Raw genomic sequence first — 24,852 nt, 5'->3', positions numbered from 1 at the left:
GGTCGAAGTTAGCGGATCATGAAAAATGCGAGCTTGTATTGTTTGCTCCAGAGATGTATACTTCGTACATTAGAGCGTTCGGAACTTTTCAGTCGCAAAAAGTAGTACCGAAACAGAACAACCTCTCAACCCATTGCACTATCGAGGATTCAGGCTGTTGCTGGGTCGTTATTTGTTTGGTTGCTGGGTCATTATCGAAAAATAACTACCCCTACAAGTTTACAGGGGTAAAGAAGCAGAGGGGGGAATAATGTTTAATAATGCACGACACGAATAATACACCAATGCTACTGTACAACACGAATAATACACCAATGCTACAGTACGACACGAATAATACATCAATGCTACATTACGACATTTAATTCACCGATGCTAAGTAGGCACTCATAATACAACAATGTCGGTGTATGACACTCGTAATACACTTCTGCACAATGTGTTTAACACTAAAGCTATGTTTCAATGCAGGGACACGACGGCGGCAGGGGGGACCGGTAGCTCAGTTGGTAGAGCACTGGACTTGTGATCGGAAGGTCGCAAGTTCGTATTCGGGCCGGGACGGACACGAGTCAACTTTATGTGCAGACCCAGAGACGGAAGCCATGTCCCACCCCCCGTGTCACCACAATGACACGTCATTCTGCCATAAGTGCAGATGGCTGATACCACCTAAACACGCATACACTTGCGAATCTTGTCAAAAGCCGTGAGGGCGTAAAGCTCGAATCATGTAACCCATATCTTGTCCTTAAGAGGCGAAATATTTGGCCTGTAGGACGTAAAGCATTCTCTCTTTCCTTTTTACGGCGGCAGGAGGTGGCGGCAGGAGGTGGCAGGAGGTGGTGGCAGGAGGTGGTGGCAGGAGGTGGCAGGAGGTGGTGGCAGGAGGTGGTGGCAGGAGGTGGCAGGAGGTGGCAGGAGGTGGTGGCAGGAGGTGGCAGGAGGTGGCAGGAGGTGGTGGCAGGAGGTGGCAGGAGGTGGCAGGAGGTGGTGGCAGGAGGTGGCAGGAGGTGGCAGGAGGTGGTGGCAGGAGGTGGCAGGAGGTGGTGGCAGGAGGTGGCGGCAGGAGGTGGTGGCAGGAGGTGGCAGGAGGTGGTGGCAGGAGGTGGCAGGAGGTGGCGGCAGGAGGTGGCAGGAGGTGGTGGCAGGAGGTGGCAGGAGGTGGCAGGAGGTGGCAGGAGGTGGCGGCAGGAGGTGGTGGCAGGAGGTGGTGGCAGGAGGTGGCAGGAGGTGGCGGCAGGAGGTGGTGGCAGGAGGTGGTGGCAGGAGGTGGCAGGAGGTGGCGGCAGGAGGTGGTGGCAGGAGGTGGCAGGAGGTGGTGGCAGGAGGTGGTGGCAGGAGGTGGTGGCAGGAGGTGGTGGCAGGAGGTGGCAGGAGGTGGCAGGAGGTGGTGGCAGGAGGTGGCAGGAGGTGGCGGCAAGAGGTGGCAGGAGGTGGTGGCAGGAGGTGGCAGGAGGTGGCGGCAAGAGGTGGCAGGAGGCGGCAGGAGGTGGTGGCAGGAGGTGGCAGGAGGTGGTGGCAGGAGGTGGTGGCAGGAGGTGGCAGGAGGTGGCAGGAGGTGGCGGCAGGAGGTGGTGGCAGGAGGTGGCAGGAGGTGGCGGCAGGAGGTGGTGGCAGGAGGTGGCAGGAGGTGGCGGCAGGAGGTGGTGGCAGGTGGTGGCAGGAGGTGGTGGCAGGAGGTGGCAGGAGGTGGCGGCAGGAGGTGGTGGCAGGTGGTGGCAGGAGGTGGTGGCAGGAGGTGGCAGGAGGTGGTGGCAGGAGGTGGTGGCAGGTGGTGGCAGGAGGTGGCGGCAGGAGGTGGCAGGAGGTGGCAGGAGGTGGCAGGAGGTGGCGGCAGGAGGTGGCAGGAGGTGGCAGGAGGTGGCAGGAGGAGGTGGCAGGAGGTGGCGGCAGGAGGTGGCAGGAGGTGGCAGGAGGTGGCAGGAGGTGGCAGGAGGTGGTGGCAGGAGGTGGCAGGAGGTGGCAGGAGGTGGCAGGAGGTGGCAGGAGGTGGCAGGAGGTGGCAGGTGGTGGCAGGTGGTGGCAGGAGGTGGCAGGAGGTGGCAGGAGGTGGCGGCAGGAGGTGGCAGGAGGTGGCAGGAGGTGGCAGGAGGTGGCAGGAGGTGGTGGCAGGAGGTGGCGGCAGGAGGTGGCAGGAGGTGGCAGGAGGTGGCAGGAGGTGGCGGCAGGAGGTGGTGGCAGGAGGTGGTGGCAGGAGGTGGTGGCAGGAGGTGGTGGCAGGAGGTGGTGGCAGGAGGTGGCGGCAGGAGGTGGCAGGAGGTGGTGGCAGGAGGTGGCAGGAGGTGGTGGCAGGAGGTGGCAGGAGGTGGTGGCAGGAGGTGGCAGGAGGTGGTGGCAGGAGGTGGCAGGAGGTGGTGGCAGGAGGTGGTGGCAGGAGGTGGTGGCAGGAGGTGGCAGGAGGTGGTGGCAGGAGGTGGTGGCAGGTGGTGGCAGGAGGTGGCGGCAGGAGGTGGCAGGAGGTGGCAGGAGGTGGCAGGAGGTGGCAGGAGGTGGTGGCAGGAGGTGGCAGGAGGTGGCAGGAGGTGGTGGCAGGAGGTGGCGGCAGGAGGTGGCAGGAGGTGGCAGGAGGTGGCAGGAGGTGGCAGGAGGTGGCAGGAGGTGGCAGGAGGTGGTGGCAGGAGGTGGTGGCAGGAGGTGGCGGCAGGAGGTGGCAGGAGGTGGCAGGAGGTGGCAGGAGGTGGCGGCAGGAGGTGGTGGCAGGAGGTGGTGGCAGGAGGTGGTGGCAGGAGGTGGTGGCAGGAGGTGGCGGCAGGAGGTGGTGGCAGGAGGTGGCAGGAGGTGGTGGCAGGAGGTGGTGGCAGGAGGTGGTGGCAGGAGGTGGCGGCAGGAGGTAGCAGGAGGTGGTGGCAGGAGGTGGCAGGAGGTGGCGGCAGGAGGTGGCAGGAGGTGGCGGCAGGAGGTGGTGGCAGGAGGTGGCAGGAGGTGGCGGCAGGAGGTGGCAGGAGGTGGCGGCAGGAGGTGGCAGGAGGTGGTGGCAGGAGGTGGCGGCAGGAGGTGGCAGGAGGTGGTGGCAGGAGGTGGCGGCAGGAGGTGACGGCAGGAGGTGGCAGGAGGTGGCAGGAGGTGGTGGCAGGAGGTGGTGGCAGGTGGTGGCAGGAGGTGGCGGCAAGAGGTGGCAGGAGGTGGTGGCAGGAGGTGGCGGCAGGAGGTGGCAGGAGGTGGTGGCAGGAGGTGGCGGCAGGTGGTGGCAGGAGGTGGCGGCAGGAGGTGGCAGGAGGTGGCAGGAGGTGGCAGGAGGTGGTGGCAGGAGGTGGCAGGAGGTGGCAGGATGTGGTGGCAGGAGGTGGTGGCAGGAGGTGGTGGCAGGAGGTGGTGGCAGGAGGTGGCGGCAGGAGGTGGCGGCAGGAGGTGACGGCAGGAGGTGGCAGGAGGTGGTGGCAGGAGGTGGTGGCAGGAGGTGGTGGCAGGAGGTGGTGGCAGGAGGTGGCGGCAGGAGGTGACGGCAGGAGGTGGCAGGAGGTGGTGGCAGGAGGTGGTGGCAGGTGGTGGCAGGAGGTGGCGGCAAGAGGTGGCAGGAGGTGGCAGGAGGTGGTGGCAGGAGGTGGCAGGAGGTGGTGGCAGGAGGTGGCAGGAGGTGGTGGCAGGAGGTGGTGGCAGGTGGTGGCAGGAGGTGGTGGCAGGAGGTGGTGGCAGGAGGTGGCAGGAGGTGGTGGCAGGAGGTGGTGGCAGGAGGTGGCAGGAGGTGGCAGGAGGTGGCAGCAGGAGGTGGCAGGAGGTGGCGGCAGGAGGTGGTGGCAGGAGGTGGCAGGAGGTGGCGGCAGGAGGTGGCGGCAGGAGGTGGCAGGAGGTGGTGGCAGGAGGTGGCGGCAGGAGGTGGCAGGAGGTGGTGGCAGGAGGTGGCGGCAGGAGGTGGCAGGAGGTGGTGGCAGGAGGTGGCGGCAGGAGGTGGCAGGAGGTGGTGGCAGGAGGTGGCGGCAGGAGGTGACAGCAGGAGGTGGCAGGAGGTGGTGGCAGGAGGTGGTGGCAGGTGGTGGCAGGAGGTGGCGGCAAGAGGTGGCAGGAGGTGGCAGGAGGTGGCAGGAGGTGGTGGCAGGAGGTGGCAGGAGGTGGTGGCAGGAGGTGGCGGCAGGAGGTGACGGCAGGAGGTGGCAGGAGGTGGTGGCAGGAGGTGGTGGCAGGAAGTGGCGGCAGGTGGTGGCAGGAGGTGGCGGCAGGAGGTGGCAGGAGGTGGCAGGAGGTGGCAGGAGGTGGTGGCAGGAGGTGGCAGGAGGTGGCAGGAGGTGGTGGCAGGAGGTGGTGGCAGGAGGTGGTGGCAGGAGGTGGTGGCAGGAGGTGGCGGCAGGAGGTGGCGGCAGGAGGTGACGGCAGGAGGTGGCAGGAGGTGGTGGCAGGAGGTGGTGGCAGGAGGTGGTAGCAGGAGGTGGTGGCAGGAGGTGGCGGCAGGAGGTGACGGCAGGAGGTGGCAGGAGGTGGTGGCAGGAGGTGGTGGCAGGTGGTGGCAGGAGGTGGCGGCAAGAGGTGGCAGGAGGTGGCAGGAGGTGGCAGGAGGTGGTGGCAGGAGGTGGCAGGAGGTGGTGGCAGGAGGTGGTGGCAGGTGGTGGCAGGAGGTGGCGGCAGGAGGTGGCAGGAGGTGGCAGGAGGTGGCAGGAGGTGGTGGCAGGAGGTGGCAGGAGGTGGCAGGAGGTGGCAGGAGGTGGTGGCAGGAGGTGGCGGCAGGAGGTGGCAGGAGGTGGCAGGAGGTGGCATGAGGTGGCGGCAGGAGGTGGCAGGAGGTGGGGGCAGGAGGTGGCAGGAGGTGGCAGGAGGTGGCGGCAGGAGGTGGCAGGAGGTGGCGGCAGGAGGTGGCAGCAGCGGCAGCGGCAGAACCGATCACAACAGTAGAAACAACGAACGCATGTTTCTGTATGCGCGACGCGACGGCGGCGTTGCCGCGCGGCGGTTCGGTGGAAATATTTTGATAGCTCACCACTGCTTATGTTCAACACAAAATACTATGGTACTGCGGTGATAGACATTAACGGGAATAGGTTCAAACATAGAGAAAACCGTGTGAACTGCAAAAGGAAACTATCTTGCATTGTTCACGGTTAGCCATATCGCTTTAAGGGATGTTAACTGAACAATAACAATAAGCCTGTGGGTTCATGTTGATATCTACTTCCACGACATGTTTGTTATCATACTGTCAGCATACTAGAAATAACTCATACAGTGCAAACACCTTTAAAAGCACTCACTAAATACACCAAAAACAAATATTCATAACACATGGCTGTATGAGTTTGATTACGTGTTTAAGTGTTTAAGTGTGTGTGTGTGTGTGTGTGTGTGTGTGTGTGTGTGTGTGTGTGTGTGTGTGTGTGTGACGTCTGTGTGTGTGTGTGTGTTTGTGTGTGTGTGTGTGTGTGTGTACGTCTGTGTGTGTGTGTATGTGTGTGTGTGCAAATATGTGTGTGTGTGTGTGTGTGTGTGTGTGTTGGCGTGTAAGCGCGCGTGTGCGTGTGTGTGCGTGTGTGTGTGTGTGTGTGTGTAGGTGTGTGTGTGTGTGTGCGTGTGTGTGTGTGGTGTGTGTGTGTGTGTGTGTGTGTGTGTGTGTGTGTATGTGTGCAATTGATGATCACGGATTGTCAGCAATATCTGTTGGTGACCTGGTCGTCAGCATGACGACGTCAGAAGCCCGCTTCCTGCGGCACACACAGCAGCGGAATCTTTGGATGAGCAGCGCACGGAACTGAGAAGCGAAGAGCAGGTAGTAGACCACGTTGACTGAAGAGTTTAACATTTCCAGCAAATAACTAATTAGGAAGACAAGGTAAATACAAGCTATGTCACATTGCTCAATCATTCGTTCGCTGACCAGGAGTCTCGCCAAAAAACCCAGGGGATAGGCGATGGTGGTGGTGACGCTGAGACAGACGACGGCCAGCAGCAGGCGGTAGAATCTGGACGAGCGAGTTGCACGTGCTGCAGTGTGCAGACAGGCGTCTCTTCTGTGTCTGCACAGCTTGTACACCAGGCTGACGTTGAGACACACCAGCACCACCACGGGGAGAGCAGCGCACACAGTAAACGTTAGCATGGCTGTGACTCTGACGTAATAGCTCCCGACGTGGTGGTATCTGCTGATCAAGTAAGGAAGACCAGCCAGAAAGCACCAGAGCAGCATAAGCAAACAGCCAAGGATTACGCGACGTTTAGACAGTAGAGTTTTCATTTGTGTCGGTTTGTACACCGCGATCCATCGCGTTGTGACCACAGCTAGCGTCACGTGTACTGTGACGAAACGGCTGAACAAGCCGATTCCAAAAAAGAGAATATTCATAATGCGGTATAAGGGTATACAATTATAGACTGCATACTGGACAAGCAGGACTACGTCAGACACAGCCAGCACCTTGATGAAGAAGGTGGTCGGATTGAAGCCTGACTCTGCACTCCACACAAACAAGTTCACTAGGTTTCCACATATACCCACAACCGCCAACATCCAGATGACGTATTTGTTTAAAACATCTGCAGCGATAAACGCAGAAGATATTGTGGCAGAGATCTCTGTGGACACGTCATACGCAGCAGCTGTGGTGGCACTGACGTCCGTAGACACGTCATATGTGTCAGCTGTGGTGGCACTGACGTCAGTAGACACGTCATATGTGTCAGCGGTGGTGACACTGACGTCAGTAGACACGTCATATGTGTCAGCTGTGTTGGCACTGACGTCAGTAGACACGTCATATGTGTCAGCTGTGGTGACACTGACGTCAGTAGACACGTCCATGATGTCAGTGTTCGAGTCCTGATGAGTCGTGTTCAGTGGTGCATTCGCAGAGTCACTGAACTGAGAAAAGAAGAAAAGGTAAACGTAAAACAGTTTAAGTTTTAAGGATGTCATCGTGACGCAGTTGTTGACAATCACCGCACTCTGTTTCCTCCTGTTTGAATCAAGTTAAATCCACAGGTGGAGCGAAGATTCCTTCGTACAGTCCTTGTGTAATCCTTTCTCTTTCCCGTTGTTTTAGTGGGATCCTTTTTCTTTGCCCTTGTTTTAAAGAAATTCTGTTCAAATCTGTATTGCAATCATAAAGAACGGGCCCAGCAGAATATGCGTTGAGAGATCTTAACTCCGATGAACATTCTGTCCACAATGACTGTGATAACGGTTGTCTGCATAGTTCGAGGGAGAGAAGAGGCGGGGGGTGGGGGTGGGGGGGCAGAAATAAAGGTTTCAGTTTTGTCCATGCTCTCAGAGTGTCCAGAGGCTGGAGAAGTTGATATGCGAAGAACCTTTCCATCGGTATCGCCTGTTTGGATGCGGACTGAATTATTTAGATGTGAACGATGTTTGCCCTTTTTGTTGCGTGTTTATAAGAGAGAGAGAGAGAGAGAGAGAGAGAGAGAGAGAGAGAGAGAGAGAGAGAGAGAGAGAGAGAGAGAGAGAGAGAGAGAGAGAGAGAGAGAGAGAGAGAGAGAGAGAGAGAGACAGGGAGAGACAGGAGAGAGAGAGAGAGAGGAGAGAGAGAGAGAGAGAGAGAGAGAGAGAGAGAGAGAGAGAGAGAGAGAGAGAGAGAGAGAGAGAGAGAGAAATGGCAAGGAATGAAATGTCAATTGAAAACACATCTGCACACTGACTGTATGTTTGGTAAGTGGCAAGTTTGTTTGTTTAAATGATGATAAAACACAAACAACAAGAGCATACAGGAAGTTATGTACAGATTAAACGTTACAAATGAGTGAAAGGAATGTACTCATCTTTAATATTACACAACTTTTCTGGTCATTGAAATATAATTTTCAATAAAGTTAAGATGGAAACAAATAATCTCAATGATTGTACATTCAAGTAAAGAGATTTCCATGAAAATAAGTCAAAGTAACAACAGTGCAAAGTAAATCAAAAGTTAACTCTGGCATAAGGGCATGGCAGTAGGACCTCTACTGTGCAATGGCCTTCTTTACTACATCTGCTTGTCAGCTGGTTTTTTTACACATACACTGTCAACATTGAATCAAATGCAAATGCAATTTCTTTTCAAAATTAAACAAAATATAAATCGTTCTTTGCAACTCACAATGTTAAACAGATTTGTGTCCGACGTTTTAAATCAAAACATCCCACTTATTACAGAAACAAAAACAAGGACATTATAAGATGTTTGATGGGTTGTTGACAGACCAGCTTTTTTGTCGTCTGAGGGGGAGCATATCGTCTTTTGTTTCATATTTATTGACCAAGGCCGAAGGCCGCGGTCAATAAATATGAAACAAAAGTCGATATGCCCCCCGAAGACCGACAAAAAAGCTGGTCTGACAACAAACCACCAAACATCGTTTTTGTCATCATTTTGGTAGTGAGAAAATAAGATCACAATCAACACAGGGAGCCATGCTTTGAAACACGGGTTCCGTGCTGATAACCACACGAGTTCCGTGTGGATAACCACTGGCAATCAAAGCTGGCGTGTGAAAGCACCTTTCTGTATTTTTGAGTTCATAAAATGTTGGGACGAATATGTCAGGTTTGAGGATGCACAGTTCTGTTTGTTCATCTCTGTATTCCACTCCCTCGGCTTTCAGTTGTGAGTATTAAGCTTAGTAATCGAATGTGGAAGCTACGTTGCGTCAAAGGTCACAGAAGATTTGCGTCGTGCAGCGAAGGAAAGAATCGCGAACTTGTTTCCGACTCAGTACCTCTTTGTTTTTCATTAAACCTGTCAATCTGCTTGCTCGGCTTTGTGAGATGTTTGCATATCTTGTTGCTAGTTTCTTTGCTTTTATCATTATTTCTTTTTCGTGCTTCGTTTATCGATACAACGTCTTGTGCACGGGTCAAAATGTGTGTCAGGGGTCAATTGGTTTGACTTGAACTTGACGTTCGTGTTTCTCACACAAAGATACACGCACTCCATGACTTTGTAAGAAGACATAACATATCGGTAGGTTTCATTTGTTTGCGATGAATATATTGAAGTAGTTTTGTTTTTTGTTTACTTTTGCCAGTTTGCCAGTTTGTTTTTGGAACTTTGCAAAGCAGGGTCGTGTCGTCTGTTTAGGTCTGGGGAAACGCCAATGAAAAGAGCCGAAGAATCCTCCAGCGTTTCTATTGGGTTTGCTTTTGATTATCCATGTAATAGGGCTTCCTTCAACTATGGTAACAGGGGATTTATTCCCCGGGGAACATGACATTTATTTCCCAGGTGCTTGTGAATGAAAACTCGTGAAAATGATGACAAAGGTTGTTATTTACAAATCGGAATTGTAAAATCAACTGATGTCAATCGAAATCGACACGACAAAGCACGCTTCTTACACACATTCGAACGTATAACTTGTTTGTCTTTCTTGACCAAAACTGTAGCGCTCACTTCTTTCTCGACCCCTTTAACATTCAAAAACATTGGCCGTCTACCATTGCTCATTGGACTAAAGGTGCTCACATCATAAAGTAACCCGATCATCAGTTGTATTTCTCAATGTCTGAAATGATTGATAAACACAGAGTGAGTGGGAGCCACTCAACAACTTTGTCTTTGCAATAAATACACAGATAAACATCCGGCATTTCAACTAGGAAACATTGGCCATTGATTGCTTATTAGACCAAAGGGATTCACATCATAAAACAACCTGTTTAAGCAACTGTACGCGTTTCTTTGTCTAAAGTAAAAGCAATGACATGACTGTTTAACTCTGTTTATTACCAATTCAGTGCCCCATATAGCTTTTTGACCAATCAGGACGGATTCTAGATGACCCTCTAAATGTTATAACGTTCAGGCAGGGACCCTTTTTGTTTATCAAGCTAAAAATTAACAAGACAAAGTAAACAATTAAATCAACAATATTAGCGTGATTTATTCAAAAGAATGACACTTCAAATGCTGTCAGATAATACTCTCTTTATCTAAAAAATACCGAAAAGCGACTTTTGTCGGTAGGTGCTTTACGGAACAGCAAGGCACCGCCCATCATCTGAGTGTGCACAATGCCGACCCGCTCACTTAAAATCTAAATTATCTAAGTTCGGAAAAATCAAGTGAAATTGCGTCACTCGCTTTATGTCAAATGTATCTTTACGTCATTTCCCATCCGTCTGGAGTCGGTTCTAAATCTGTCGCTCTCTGTTCAACAAGAAAAAGCGATTGTGAGATTGTTGTGTGTCAAATGCATTTGACTTGTGAATATTCATCACGTCAGGTGTGTTACTCTGATTGGCTGACCCAGGTCACGATAATTCTTTGACTGACAGGCATAATCAGGTAGGAGCGCTCAAGTTCCCATTGCGGCTGTTCTGTCTAATTCCCGGGGTCGCTTCGAAATTTCTGTTGGTCGAATTACGGTAATAAAACTGTTATTTCTAATATGCTGACTGTTAGCAAATGATAACAAGCATGTCTCACAAACGATATCAGCATTCGCCTAAAAGGCTCATGCTTGATATTTTTTTTCTCGACATATCTGTTATCATTTGCTAACAGTCAGCATATTAGAAATAACTCATAATATCTTCGTCGTCCTGGAATGTTGGTTCTTGGTGATTTTGATGATTTTGTGCTTTAGCATAAGTAAATCATTCTCCATGAGAAAATTGCTCTGAAATACAATGGACAATACATGATTGAACATTCTGTTATATTTCTATTCCTATCAGGTAAAAAATATAAACACTATTTCATAATAACAATAATCATGTTTGGCCTTCTGTTGAGAAGCTGTCTGAAATTAGTGATAGTCTGTCGAGGAATGGTGGGACACACACACACACACACACACACACACACACACTGTCACACACACACACTCACACGCACACTGTCACACACACACACACACACACACACACACACACACACACACACACACAAGCGCGCGCTTGCACACACACACACACACACACACACACACACACACACACACACGCGCACGTGCGCGCGCGCGCATGCACGCAGTGGCGACATGGGCAGTGTTCGTCTGATGGCAGATAACAACCACGTGTTTGGGATTAATTTTTGAAACACATGACTTTTGTGTGCATCTGACTGTCTCTTTGGCGGCTTCCTGGATATAAGGTACATTGGGTCCTACACTGGTGGAATGACATGACGTGGAGAATCGGTTACGTTTTGTGACATGACCGGAATTATCTCGTCACTGTCATCCGAGGTGCCAGCCTTGATCATCTGCGTCATCCCCATAGACCGGTCTCGTGTGACACGCTTCCAGTTTAGCAGCATTCATCTGTGCACAATTTCAGTTCAGATTGTCGGCGGTGTGGTATTGGTAATCGGCGTGTCACTGTGTACTGTGCCGCTCTTGCCTCTAGCGACACAGTGGCAGTTCTACAGCCAGACAGGCATCTGCCGCCCGTCACTAGGACAACATTCTCTTTACGCAATTACTCCTTTGGTGTCATCCTCGTCCTCAACTTTGTCCTGTTCCTGCTGATCTGCGCTGGCCAGGACTTTAGTTCGGTTGGCCTCACGAACACCCAAGGAGCTGGCCATCACACAACGACTATCCTGCGTGGCCCTAACGGACTTCCTCTGGTGTTTCCCCATTGGTCTTATGGGACTGATGGCATCGGGGTACCAATACATCTCGTTTGAGGTCAACGTTCTCGTTTGAGGTCAACGTGGCCATGGCTGTTCTAGTCAGCCTCTCAACTCGGCCATCAACCCTTTCCACTACGCTTTCAACATTATCATGGAGCGTAGACGGCAGCTTCGAGCAGAGGCGCTCATCAAAACGCTCAAGGACATTCTTGGCAAAGAACCAGGAGCGTGAGGTAGTTCTTTGAGTTCTGAACCCGAGTCGTCTGTGAGATCATATTCTGCGGTCGAAGTGACCAAGCCGTTGAAGCGTTGGCTGATTTCTCGCAATTATATTCAGCTATGTGTTGAAACAGAAGATCCATTGATGCGTCAAGCTGTGCATGTAGGCGAATAACGAACATGAAGAGTTCAAGTAAAAGATCATGTCTTCGGTCTTTGATTCTGTCGGCAGCACCAGCATATTTGTTTTCATAAAGGCCTCATGCACGCAAACAATTTGTTCACTTACTGTTGAACACCGTCCCATTACTTGATAGTTCACTCAGAAATATCTATTCTGCTGCCTGCGGTTAAGCTGGTATTGCCGTTTTTTGCAACACCTGTTGTGCATTTTTCAAAATAACTGGGCTACTTTGTCTTAAAATTGGGTATAGCTGCTGCCTCTTTTGGGTACTAAGAAAGGTTGTTTCGGAGACTATAATTGTGACCCTCCACCACGAAATGAGTCGCATGTCACCTCGCGCGGTTCTGCGCTAGGCTTAATATAAGTCCGGGGAGTGTCTGGTAACAGTGTGAGGGTCACCTTAGTCACAGGCTTATAACTCAAACAGTTTTCGCTCTTTTCTAAAACGGTTTTCACCACTGGATAGAGCATAAAAAACTCTTTAGGAAAATGTAAAAATATGAAAATCATGCAAAGGTGACATGCGACTCATTTCGTGGTGGAGGGTCACAATTATGCATTGTTCTGTCAAATGAAACCAAATGTGCCCGGGAGTACCGACTGTGCATTAAACTCCTTAACTAAGCGCCTTTTTCCGATTTGGTTCCTCGTCTAAATGTACTAGTGTCATCTTGACAGAAATGGAATTCAGAAAACGTCATCTTCTGTATCGGTTCGACGTTCGCTCGTTTCTTTGTCTTGAGATGTATTCACATGCTAGTTCAATTGTTTAGTCACACAGTACTTGCTAACTTGATGGGTTGGTCTGTACTCATTCACTGACCTACTTCAATACAGGGCAGATACTCTGAAGATTTTATTCTCACTGGACAAGATTTGTTGAACGGGATCTAGATGTTTATTAGAATTGGAAGAAACAAATGTCAAAGGATCTGAACTTTTCTTTAATTTACAGCGATAGTAAACGTATGTACGCCTAAATAATTCTAAACTCGGAGACCACCACGCAAACTGAGAAAGGAAACACAATTGAATCGGCCCCAAATAGCCAAATAGGTGAAAGGACAGGAACAAGCAAGAAACAACCAACCATTATTCTACTCTCTTTTTGTAGTAACTTAATACTCACTAGCAAGTTAGCTCGAAGACTATCAATGAATCAATGAATCAATCAACCAATGAAACAATCAATCAATCAATCAATCAATCAATTAACACATTTGTTTGTTTGTTTGTTTGTTTGTTTGTTGCCCAGCCGACCACGAAGCGCCATATCAGGGCGGTGCTGCTTTGACATATAACGTGCGCCACACACAAGACAGAAGTCGCAGCACAGGTGTTAACCCGTGATTTGTAAAAATGTCCGCATTCAGAGCTGTTCTGTTTAACGACGCTTGAGCGATTTGGGCATATACAATGCTCTTGCGAATTTTTTAAGTTTAACTTTTTGTCCTCTGAAAATGTTATTTGTCCTCTGCAATGTCATTTCTAAACCTCTGAAAATAGCGGTCCCGATGAGCATTCTCATGCCTGCATAAAGAGAGAACTGAAAAACCTGAACCACAACTAGGGTACCATCCACAAGTTTGCCCAAGACATATAGGAATGGAGGTATTGCGTAGCTGCCCTACATGCCATAAGGCATAACGGCCAGTAAGTATACACATTTGTTATTTTATTTCATCAAATATCTCCAGAAATTAACCATTCAGATGTTTAGTCCAAATGGCTTGTGCAATCGCTGACAAAAGCAGCGCACTGGACCGACGCTCACTGTCACCCAAAGTCAGAAAATCATAATTTACACAGAAGCAGCCACTTTAGATAGGGAGACCCAAGAACAATGACACCCTCAAACCACAGGAGCTTTTATCCAACCACCGGTCGATAATTATTTACTCCTGCATGCTTAGTATTTACTGCTGCATGCTAACCCTTACTACTACTATATGCCTCAAACATGCTATCAACGTCAACATGTGTTCAGCCCATTCCTTCATATTTGGTGCACATTAACATCAGTTTGTGCATGACCAGTCCGCAATCAGAACGTCCGACTTTGTCGTCTGTCATATGAGCGTTGATGCGTTGAGCTGTCGTTGTGCGCCATACATGGCCCAGCTCATCCGGCTTCAGCGTGTTTTTATATCGGAGTGATCCTTCTCCTAGACTGGTGGCTTTACAGGGCTGTCGAGTCCAGTCTACCCGGCTATTTGGCCATAGCTGGCTGGTTTGTTTATCTGAGATGACCTTCCCCAGGGCTAGAACTTAAAATGCGGCTCTTGTTCGCATGATGCTCCCGTCATTGGACACCTGGGGTATTTCTTGAGTGTAACAGTGCCACCTGTTACCCCGCCCCCTCCTGTTGGAAGCACCGCCAGTTGGTCCGCGACTGCTTATTCGTCCTGGCAAGCCTGGCTTATTTCGCAGCTAACCTCCATATCTGAAGGCCATCACACTATCCGCCACCTGTGAACGCGCCTGGTTGGGGGTGGTCGCCCCTACAGGGTCCGACTTTTATATCCCCTTCAAAATATGTTCCCAAATGACCCCCTTGGTTTGGCAGGCACTCTTGCAAGCGTCACGCTAAATTGTCATTGACCAATACTGGAAACCTTGCAGACTGAGCATGCACAGACGGAAGTTAACGTGCATTAACTATGAATTAATTAACTGAATTAATCTCAGCTGAATTAAATAGCTACATTTAATACTGAAATAATTAGCTGATCACATGTGTAAGTTATCAAAGTAGCTCAGTTTAATTCGTACGAACACTATCAGTTGCCCGGATGAGTTCGCTGCAGAGAGGGCATGACGTCACAGGTGCTGCACATGACTCGCAGAGGACACACCGGCATGGAAAGAGTATGGTGTCCGTGGGAGTCCGGTAGCACACTGGGCATGCCTGGGAGGTCTCGGATAAGACCTGAAGCCTTCCTTCTGGAGGGTCCGAGGCGCCTGCTCTTCCCACACTTGCTGTAAAAAGAAAGGAAGAGACCTGAACAAGTCGCGTGAAGCAAAATTATTATATTTAGTCAAACTGTCGAAGGACAAAGAACAAATGTTTATTTTGAATGTTTTATGTATGTTATTATTACGGACACAAACGCTCAGCAATGCAATTTCTCTTTTAGAGATTAATAAAGTTATTGTATTGTATTGTATTGTATTGTATTGTAACTCAAATAATTAAACTGAACGCGCTGCTGCATTTGCCGATTACCCACGACTCGCTGATCGGTTGAAGTGACAAGCCAGTATAGCGCAGTAGCTTCACAGGAAAGCGCCCTCTTCTCTATTCTTTTTAACTTTCTGCTTGAATATTGCTTGAACAACATTTCAATCAATTTGAGTGAAAAAGGACGTTACCAAGGTGCGGCCTAAAGTTTGGCAAAAGCCGGATATGACTTTAAACACACACAAAATATCGAAAAAGGAAGAAAAAAAGTCTGGGGATATCATCTGGCAGAACTTCGATGTAAACTTTCATAAAGACAGATAGACAGACAGAAAGACAGACCGACAGACCGACAGACAGACAGACAGACAGACAGAGAGAGAGAGAGAGAGAGAGAGAGAGAGAGAGAGAGAGAGAGAGAGAGAGAGAGAGAGAGAGAGAGAGGGGAGAGAGATAAATAGAGAGGAAAGAAGAGAGAGAGGTAGAAGATATAGAGATGGAGGTAGAGGGAGAGACTGAGAGCACGGCTGTTTCCCGCAACGGTGGGGATGAACAGTTAGTTTCCAGCCGAGCCGTGTCTATATGCTGCGCTGTGTGCCAGTCTTTACGCGGCTGGAGGCACGCACTGTGAAGAGTCACGCTGCGTTAATGCTACAGGCAATCTCCCGCTGTCTTTGTGAATAAACTGATTGGCTTTGTTTTTCACTTGTGTTGCTCTGTGCGTTTATTAATCAGTACTAAAACATTCATAATCTTAAAGTACACCCTTTGCCCTACACGCTCATATAAAATGTATAAGAATTGACCATGGTTGTGTGCGTAAGCTTGCATTTGAAGGTAAATGTTTGCGACCGTGTTGTGTTGTCTTCGTTTTCTGAAATATCATCAACTTCCATCGTCCGTGGACATCGCATCGCACAAAACACAATTAAAATGTGTACACCCACGCAAAGCATAGCATGTGTAGAACAAGCACAGCCTAATTATTTTCCCAAGAGGTGAAAGGGTGTTGATGGGGAGGTGCGATAAAGGGTCAGCGTGGCGCCGCGCACCTCGGCTAATGTTTATAATCTCGGCAGCTCGCTTGGCAGGGGCCAGAGTTTATCTCTGGAATGTAAATTGTTTTTAAGTAAAAAGCCACGCATCCCGCTAACGATATCACTTCCATCGTGGACGTTGTTCACTGGGCATGTATTCTGAATAAAAGTAAAACCAGAATAATGTGATGTGCTTCATAGTGTTTCTTATTGACTCAAAAGTGACTCGGTGTTTGATTTGACCTCCTCTAAGCCAGCAGTGTTAATCCGATGCCAGTGCCAGTATCTCAGGTGGCACACATGATGTTGATTGCGTATGTTTTATTTATTTTCTCATTCTCTATGTGTCTCATGAAGACTACTATGTGCAGCGTGTAGTGAAATGTTACGCGGTTTAGTGAAGTGAGTACCACCCGTGTAATGGCAAATAAAGCAGACCAAGTGCATACAGAACAGTTACATGAACAGAGACTACATTCTCTTTGTGGAGTGTGTGGCAGAAGATCTATTAAAAGGGATGAAGCCGCATTCTGCCTCAATGAAATGTTGCTATCACACACGTGTTATCAAGCTGGTTCATGGATTGAACATGTTAACATGACTCTAGTTTCACCTGTCCTTCACTCTGTCCTTCACTCTGTCCTTCACTCTGTCCTTCACTCTGTCCTTCACTCTGTCCTGCCCGTGCTTCACAAAAAAGGAAACAAGTGTAAAAGATTAAAGAAAGAACTGAAGCCATCAAGAACTGTTAAATTATATAGAGAGATAACTCAAAACTCAGAACTTTATTACATCAGGATAAAGGTTTTAGGCTTAGCCTAATCTTCCAACCTGTCCTTGAAACATGTACAGAGAGAAGAGACAGAGACAGAGAGAGAGAGAGAGAGAGAGAGAGAGAGAGAGAGAGAGAGAGAGAGAGAGAGAGAGAGAGAGAGAGAGAGAGAGAGAGAGAGAGAGAGAGAGAGAGAGAGAGAGAGAGAGAGAGAGAGAGATAGAGAGAGAGAAAGAGAGATGATAAGTAAGCCAGATGCCGAGATAGATCAGAAGAAAATAGGTCTCATGAGAACCGAACAGTTACCTCTTCTACGGCCTATCTTACTGCGGCGGTGCATCTCCCTGGATTGTCCACCACTTTCGCTGCGTCTCCATGACGATAAGCCGACTGCTGATGCTGATGATGATGATGGTGAGGAGGTGGAGGAGGAGGAGAAGGAGATTTGAGTGGCCGTGCTCGGATGAGTAGAATTGTTTTTTGTAGGTCTGGTCTGAGCGGTCGGGCTAGTAGAGTTTGTTGTCGTAGTTGCAGAAACTACTGGTTGTGATCCAGTTGCAGAAGATACGGTTGTGTGATAACTGGCTTGTGCTGAGTTGCTAGTCCTTTGCGAATCTTGGGCACCTCCATGACTCTAAGTAAGTGTTTATAACAGTGTAAGTTATATTGCATGCAGGCTGCTAAAAAAAGCAAAAAGAAACAGATTTAAGACTACAATCCATCCATTCATCCATACATAACACACACACACACACACACATTCACACACACACATTCACACACACACACACACACACACACACACACACACACACACACACACACACACACACACACACACACAAACACATTCATCACCCAACCTCCACCCTCTTAACACGCCCACTGACACACGCGCGCGCGCTAAGAGCCAAACTGAACCTACCACTATTCCCAGTCGTCTTTGTGTATCTTGAATGAAATTGTCTCCCTTGATAGCTCTTAGATATCTACATCCGGGTTTCCAGCGCACGTGTTCCGTCCATACGTCATCAGTCGTCCACCACCTTCTGAGACCAACACCGCAGTAGAAGCATCTGACGCAGTCGGCATAGCCTGCACATGGACAATATTAAGTTAAAGATGACCATATGCTTGAAGCCGAACAACATGTTGCTGCTTACACATATAATTATGTCATCTGCCAAATTAATCCAAGAAAATGATTAATCTCACGCGTAACCAAAAGCAGTCAAACTGCTGAATTTATGTATGATTATGTCAAAGCGGAGGGATTTCCTTACCTCACGTAAAAAGCTTGGGTAGTGTTCTCCATAATATCTTCCACTGGAAGGAAAGACCGTATGTATCTTCAATGTAAACTTTGCTTTCATGATCCTAAGCAGTTTTGGTGAAAACATACAACACCCTATACATTCATGAAACAAACACAAATTGAACATGTTCAAAAGCAACGTACCAGCATAAAACATGCCAGACAGGATAACTTGGTTCAGATGAGGTGCCTGGCTATTATCCCACTGTATGAACGTCTGACGTCTGCTTGCAACAGTTTGGTAACTCGGATAAAGAGCCCCGCTGAGTTCAAGCCTTGGCCTGCCACTAGTCTCGTCGTTCGCTCTTCGGACAGAAGATCCGATGATGCCGGCTGTAGCACCGTTCGTGTTGTGCTGGCTTTCCAAGGCAGGAATGCTGTTGGCAGGCGAAAGAGGCGTCATGTTCCTTCTGTCGGGTTCTAAGGGTGCTGTTTTGCTTTCGTTTCTGGATTGAGTTTGAATTCCGCCTGTGGTGTCAGTTGCCTGGAAGCCACAATTTCTGTTCTCTCTGTTATCCGACATTAGTGTTGAGATGTTCCTTCTATCTTGTCCCGAAGAAGCTGTTCTGTCGTCATTGGGATCAGATGTAGCTCTCCCTGTGTTGCGCGTTGTCCCGGCAAAGCTTGAGTTTCTGCTAAGTACATCACCAGTGTGATCTTCATGTCCGTATTCAACAGGCACAAAGTGAGCGTCAATGTCAACCGGGATAGGTATGTGTGTGGAGAGAGGTGGCGCCGTGCTTATAGAGATATCATTTTCCTGCAGTACATACGGGCAATTTGGAGAAAGTCGGCGGTGAACATCCATGGGGTTATCCTCCCCTGTCCAACCAGAGTGACGCACGCAACACTTGAAGCAAGTCATCGTGTCACCTTGACCTTGATAGTAAAAGCCGGCATCAGCAAGCTTGACCCGGGACACCGGAAATGAAGATGGCAGTTTGGCGAGGGATGCTAGGCGGTAGCCCAGAGAGGTAAAGTTCATATAAGGGTTTGGAGAAGGGTCTGGCAAAAAGCGAGAACAATTCATTGCTGAACAATTATCAGACGCCATTTTCCTGATTAAAAAATTCCTGACGACAGGCACCTATTCCTTCTATTTGCCCACTCCAGCTCAGTTCTCACTTCCTCCTTTCATACCAGTCTGTGTGGCGAACATTGTGATCTGAAAGACAAATCATCAGCATTATGGAATGTGCTTTAGCATCCAGTGTGTATTCGAATACCACACACACACAACGCACTCAGGAACAACGCATCCCCTCCCCCAACACACACGCACGTGTTTCACACCAGGACCAGACCTAGCATATGAGAGGGAGGGGCATCCAAAATGGGACAGGGGTACAGGGGCTAGTCAGACGGGGGGAGGGGGCTGCCCCCCACCTCCCAGCTACTGTTGAATTTTAGCATTTAAGAGGGGTATTTTGGAGGTTTTCTTGAGAAAAAAAGGTATTTCCGATGTCTCCGGATAAGAACAAAACTCGCATGTAAGAAAGGGGGAAAATCCTCCTCGACTTTCTTATAAGCGGGTTCCACTGTACTTACTTAGTGAAAACAACAAAACAAAATGACACTCTCATTCGTCTTTGACGAACTCGTGTCCGTGTACAATTACGCAGAATGATAAAACATACCACTGCATTTTACTCCCTCTATATACATGAATTCAAATTTCATTTTATATACATAGGGCAATTCTCTCACTTAAATAAATCCCTGCGCCTTGAATATGTGCGCGATATAAATTGCATAAAATAAAAATTAAAAAAATTAAATAAATCCCTGCGCTTCAGTAGAACTGTACCCGCGGAATACGCGCGATATAAGCCTCATATTGATTGAATGATTGAATTCTCTCACTTGACAAAACCTGCATCTGCTTCTATCACAACATGTATTTTGTTTTGTCCGAGGAATGTATTACATGTAGTATCCCAATAAACTTTCTAGTATGATTTGTATATCAGTATGTTACGACATGTGAGGCAGGTGTCACAGACGCCAGAGACCTTATAATTGAGCCAGACAACTACAAAATTACACTTATTTAAATAGAATAAAAAAGCCATGTACAGTTGTAAACTGTCAATCATATGCAGGAACCAACTAGATTTGCACAACCGTCGCGAAGAAAGGAGGGGGAGTGGGTGGGGGACACGTTCTTAACCCTCCCCTCCCCCATCCAGGTGCGTCTATGTTGTGATTTTAATTGTCCTATTGCTTGATCCACTGACCTAGATTTTGGGAAAATCAATATGCAAATGAGATAAAACGCGTTTGTAGACTTACCACGACAATGCCTGTCCCTGGCGTGTTCGGGAAACCCCTTTATTACGTCAGCATCGTCACAAATCCAACATTGTTTGTTTTTTCACAATATGTTTTTTTGTGTTTTTGGGGTCTCAAACATATAGTTAGAATTACAGACTGAATCATTATTTTGATTGATAGATAAATACATTAATTGATTAACAACTGTAAGTAGCTCAACCATTGCCCGGTATGAATGCGTAAAGGGCTACGGTTGACTGATTTTCTGATACTGATATGGCAACTCTCACTACATTTCAGGAAATTACAAATTAATATCATATAAGGAGTTGTTGCATACCTGCTTAAATCATAAACAAACGATTTTCATACAAATATCTGTTGCAGAGCAACTAAATAAAGGAATATTGACTACGTTTTCAAAACGCTACTCGCACGCCTCTTGCCGCTAACATACAGTCTATAAATAATAACACACTTGGTCGATGACTAGATAAGTTGTTCAGACAAAGCAGCCACGTTCGCAAAGAGACGCGTAAAAAGTAGACACACGAAACATACTCCTGGCAATGGAGATGCAAGAAATCATATAACTTACCTTATGTAATCGTTAAATGATTATTTGCAGGGTAACGAGTGTTATGGGAGCGCCTTCACATCCACCGCACCAAAACAACATGGCCTCCGGGCTAAGGGTATTTCCGCATTCTCGATATAGCCTTTAACCGCCTGTCATACTGTAGAGACACACGCGGCCTATCATCGAACAAGTTAGCATCGCTCATCTATTAAAGGCAAACACAGCTTCACGTAAACCATCAGTTTCTGGTCACAGACACTGTCAGGCTTTTACACACAGTACAGACACCCTTTCGTTTAAACACTCACCGCTTGAGAACATCCTAGGTGCCCTCCGTGAAGAGCGAGCATTTTTCAAAGAGTTTATTTTTGCGTGGCCAGCCGGATTGTCTAGTCCAACAATCGGACGCCTCGTTTTGGCGCTAACACTAACCTTTAAAATCTAAAATATAAATTGACAGCTCGTTCCATAAACATTCTTAAATCATAAAAGATTTCTTTTTTAATCAAGATAAGATTAGTACAATTCGAAGACAGCCCGGAAGCAGTTCACGCAAGGTCGTGTTTCCCAAAGCAAACGAATTTTCTGCATAGCGCTTGCTTCTTTGGAGCCAACCGTCGCCGATAAGTTCATGTGACTCGCAGCCGTTTGTTGCGTTTTAGATTCAGAGGTACACAATAGCGTGGTATTACGTGCAGATACAGCCAGTCGCATTGAAATCACAAACGACTAAATTGTGAAAAAAAGGAAAGTGGATCACACCGGTTCACGATGGCTCAGGTTTTTAAATAAACCACAAAATCTGGTGTGTGGTTTACGCGAGCTAAATAGCCATTCAAACGAACTGTTTCATGTAATGCTATAAAATGCTATTGCAAGTGTGTTCCATAAGGTTAAAACTGCTTTTTTGATGAGAAGGTTTAAATCGTTCTGTAAACCATTTAAGACAGACTGGGACTTTAAACACGCTGAAAGTCAGCGCTTTTTGATTTTTCTTTCCACAATTCAAAATGAACGGGATACAAAGAAAAGTCATGAGGTTGAGGCAACTCAATCAGTGAAGGTCGACACAGCGTAGTACAGCACGCAGACTGCAAACGGAGGTGCACGGGAACTCACGAGTAACACTCGAAAATAATATAAGTTTATTTTTTAAATGGTCAAAAAGTGACCACCTTTGCGCTCTAGACAACGGTCCAGTTTGGTTTGGGACCGTTTTGTGCAAGCTGAATTGTTGTCAATCTTGCAAATATGTTCTCTGTCTTCACCCTTCCTTCTTTTATTTTGTAAAGTTTGTTCTTCTTCTTTTCAATGCTTTCATGGGTGGTATATGACAGATACAAAGTTGGCATGAAATATTGTTCCCCCCCCCCTCCCCCCTGTCCAGCTGTTTTGTTTGTTTCTTTGTTTGTTTATCCAGACAATTTCTCCGGAAAAACAATATTTCATGCTAACTTTCTATCACAGGGTTATCCAGTCATTTTCTGTGTACGGGGGAGTAACGAGCCGGGGGAGTAGCGATACGGGGGAGTAACGAGCCGGGGCCGGAAATAACGAGCCGGGGGAGTATCGAGCCGGGGGAGTAGCGATACGGGGGAGTAACGAGCTGAGCAACAACAAATGCAAAAGGATTTGAATCAATTAGATAAACAGATATCCATGCACCCTGAAAATTCAACATTTGTTGTTGAAAAGGAAAAATTAAAAGCAAAGTTGGAAATATATGATATTCAAAAGGCAAAGAGTGCTCAAATTCGATCCCGTGAAAAATATATCGAAGAAGGTGAAAAGAATACAAAATATTTTCTAAATATGGAAAAAGTGAAAGCTAATTTAAAATTTATGGACAGATTAATTGATGAAAATGGCTCTCAGATAACGACGCAAAAAGGTATTTTACAGGAGCAAGTGAGATTTTACAATAACGTGTTTGATAAAAATGGGAATTTTGTTGAGGAGGATGCTGAAAGTAAAGTTCTTAATTTAAATATTCCTCAGTTAAATGACGAACACAAATATGTTTTGGAAACTGATTTTACCGTGTTAGAAATCGGCAGGGCGCTGTATCTATTAAAAAATGGTTCGTCACCAGGTTTAGACGGATTGACTACAAGTTTCATGAAATTTTTTTGGCCTAAAGTAAAAATTATGGTGGTTAATTCCCTTCAAAATGCATTTAGAGTCGGTGAATTGTCAGATACTCAGAAAAGAGCAGTTATCACGTTAATTCATAAGGGTAAAGATTTGCCGAGAGATAGCCTTAAGAATTGGAGACCTATATCTGTAACCAATACAGATTATAAAATGCTGGCAAAATGTTTATCGCAGCGCTTATCTGGTGTTATTTCTGACCTCGTGTCGGAAGATCAGACAGGATTTATTAAGGGAAGAAAGGCAAGTAACTTGATTAGATTAATCGATGATGTCATTAATTACGCAAATGAAAGAAATCAACCCGGTATATTACTTGCCCTTGACTACGCCCGAGCCTACGATTCCATCTCAAAAGACTATGTGGTCTGGTCCTTTAAAAAATTTGGTTTTGGCGAAAAATTTGTGAAATGGATTAAAGTTCTAATGACAAACACCACGAGCTGCATAAATTATATGGGCTGGATTTCGGAAGAAATAAGTGTGAATTCCGGAATCCGTCAGGGATGTCCCCTCTCACCTTTGGCCTTCGTGCTTGCTGTAGAATTATTAGCAATCAAAATCCGAAGTCACCCCAATATTAAAGGATTTGCCTTACCAGATGTAGATTTTGCAGAACAAACATCGCGTATCCTGAAACTGGCTATGTACGCCGATGATATAACTGTTTTACTTCAAGATAAAAACGACATGGAAACGGTTTTGGAAATCATTGATGATTTCTCCAATATATCTCGCTTAAAATTAAATAAAAGTAAAACGGAAGCAATGTGGTTGGGATCGCGTAAAAACTGTCAAGAGAAATATTGCGCTATTAAATGGAATACCCAGGTTAAAATCATGGGAATTATTTTTAAAAATGACATCCCGGCCTCTGAAATTATGGAAAATTGGTCCAAAAGACTTGAAAAAGTTGAACAAATCATTTGCAGATGGTCAAGAAGGAATTTAAGTATAAGCGGCAAATTGTGTATTATTAAGTCCTTCTTAGTTTCACAATTTGTTTACGCTATGCAGGCGCTTCTTGCCCCTGTTAAAGTTCTCGATAAGCTGAATACTATTTTGTTCAGATTTCTCTGGAAAAGGAAGTATTCAAATACAAAAGCCTTTGAAAAAGTTAAACGAAATGTATTGTGTAATGTGGTGGAAGAAGGTGGTATTAACATGATAAACGTCCACGATATGCAGACTTCTTTTTTACTCACATGGGCAGCAAAACTTCAACAACGAAAATATGAACCGTGGACAACGATTCCATTAAGTCTTTATCAGGTATTGGGAAGAAATTTACTTTGTTTTAAAGCCACAACACCACTAAAACTGTTTCAAGGTATTGAATGCATTCGATCAAATTTTTGGAAAGAAGTTCTCTTAAAATGGATCCATAATAAAGCATTGATTTATGAGAGAGAAGATCGCTTTGGTGATCAATGTTTATGGAACAATATAAATGTGATGTATAAAAATAAAAGCTTATATTTTAAAAAATGGATAGAAGCACACTTAGATACGGTGAAAGATATTTGGGATAACGGAGATATGATTCCTTTTAACCAGCTGTGCACAAAGATAGGATACAGTCCCTCTAGATTTTTTGAGTACGGCGCAATGAAGACCGCTGTGCGAGCGCTTGCACTTCGCAAAAAC

General features: G+C 47.2%; 2 protein-coding genes across 2 annotated transcripts; both read right to left on the bottom strand.

The window, feature by feature from the left end:
- Positions 1-751: 751 nt before the first annotated feature.
- LOC138961111 (mucin-2-like) lies at positions 752-6,721 on the bottom strand. The gene is made up of 3 exons (XM_070332711.1): positions 6,303-6,721; positions 5,776-6,062; positions 752-4,911 (listed from the first exon to the last, which is right to left on the bottom strand). Exons 1-3 carry the CDS (start codon positions 6,719-6,721, stop codon positions 752-754), a joined length of 4,866 nt encoding a protein of 1,621 aa, XP_070188812.1.
- A 4,101-nt stretch (positions 6,722-10,822) lies between these two features.
- LOC138961735 (baculoviral IAP repeat-containing protein 7-like) lies at positions 10,823-19,361 on the bottom strand. The gene is made up of 4 exons (XM_070333408.1): positions 18,345-19,361; positions 17,811-17,980; positions 17,192-17,519; positions 10,823-14,874 (listed from the first exon to the last, which is right to left on the bottom strand). The coding sequence occupies exons 1-4, from the start codon at positions 19,252-19,254 to the stop codon at positions 14,657-14,659; spliced, it is 1,626 nt and encodes a 541-aa protein (XP_070189509.1). The 5' UTR covers positions 19,255-19,361; the 3' UTR covers positions 10,823-14,656.
- Positions 19,362-24,852: the final 5,491 nt, after the last annotated feature.

This window comes from Littorina saxatilis, linkage group LG3 (assembly GCF_037325665.1).
Source record: "Littorina saxatilis isolate snail1 linkage group LG3, US_GU_Lsax_2.0, whole genome shotgun sequence".
Taxonomy (NCBI): Eukaryota; Metazoa; Mollusca; class Gastropoda; order Littorinimorpha; family Littorinidae; genus Littorina; species Littorina saxatilis.
The sequence above is the reverse complement of the archived record's forward strand: the minus strand, read 5'-3'. Positions and strand labels throughout refer to the sequence as shown.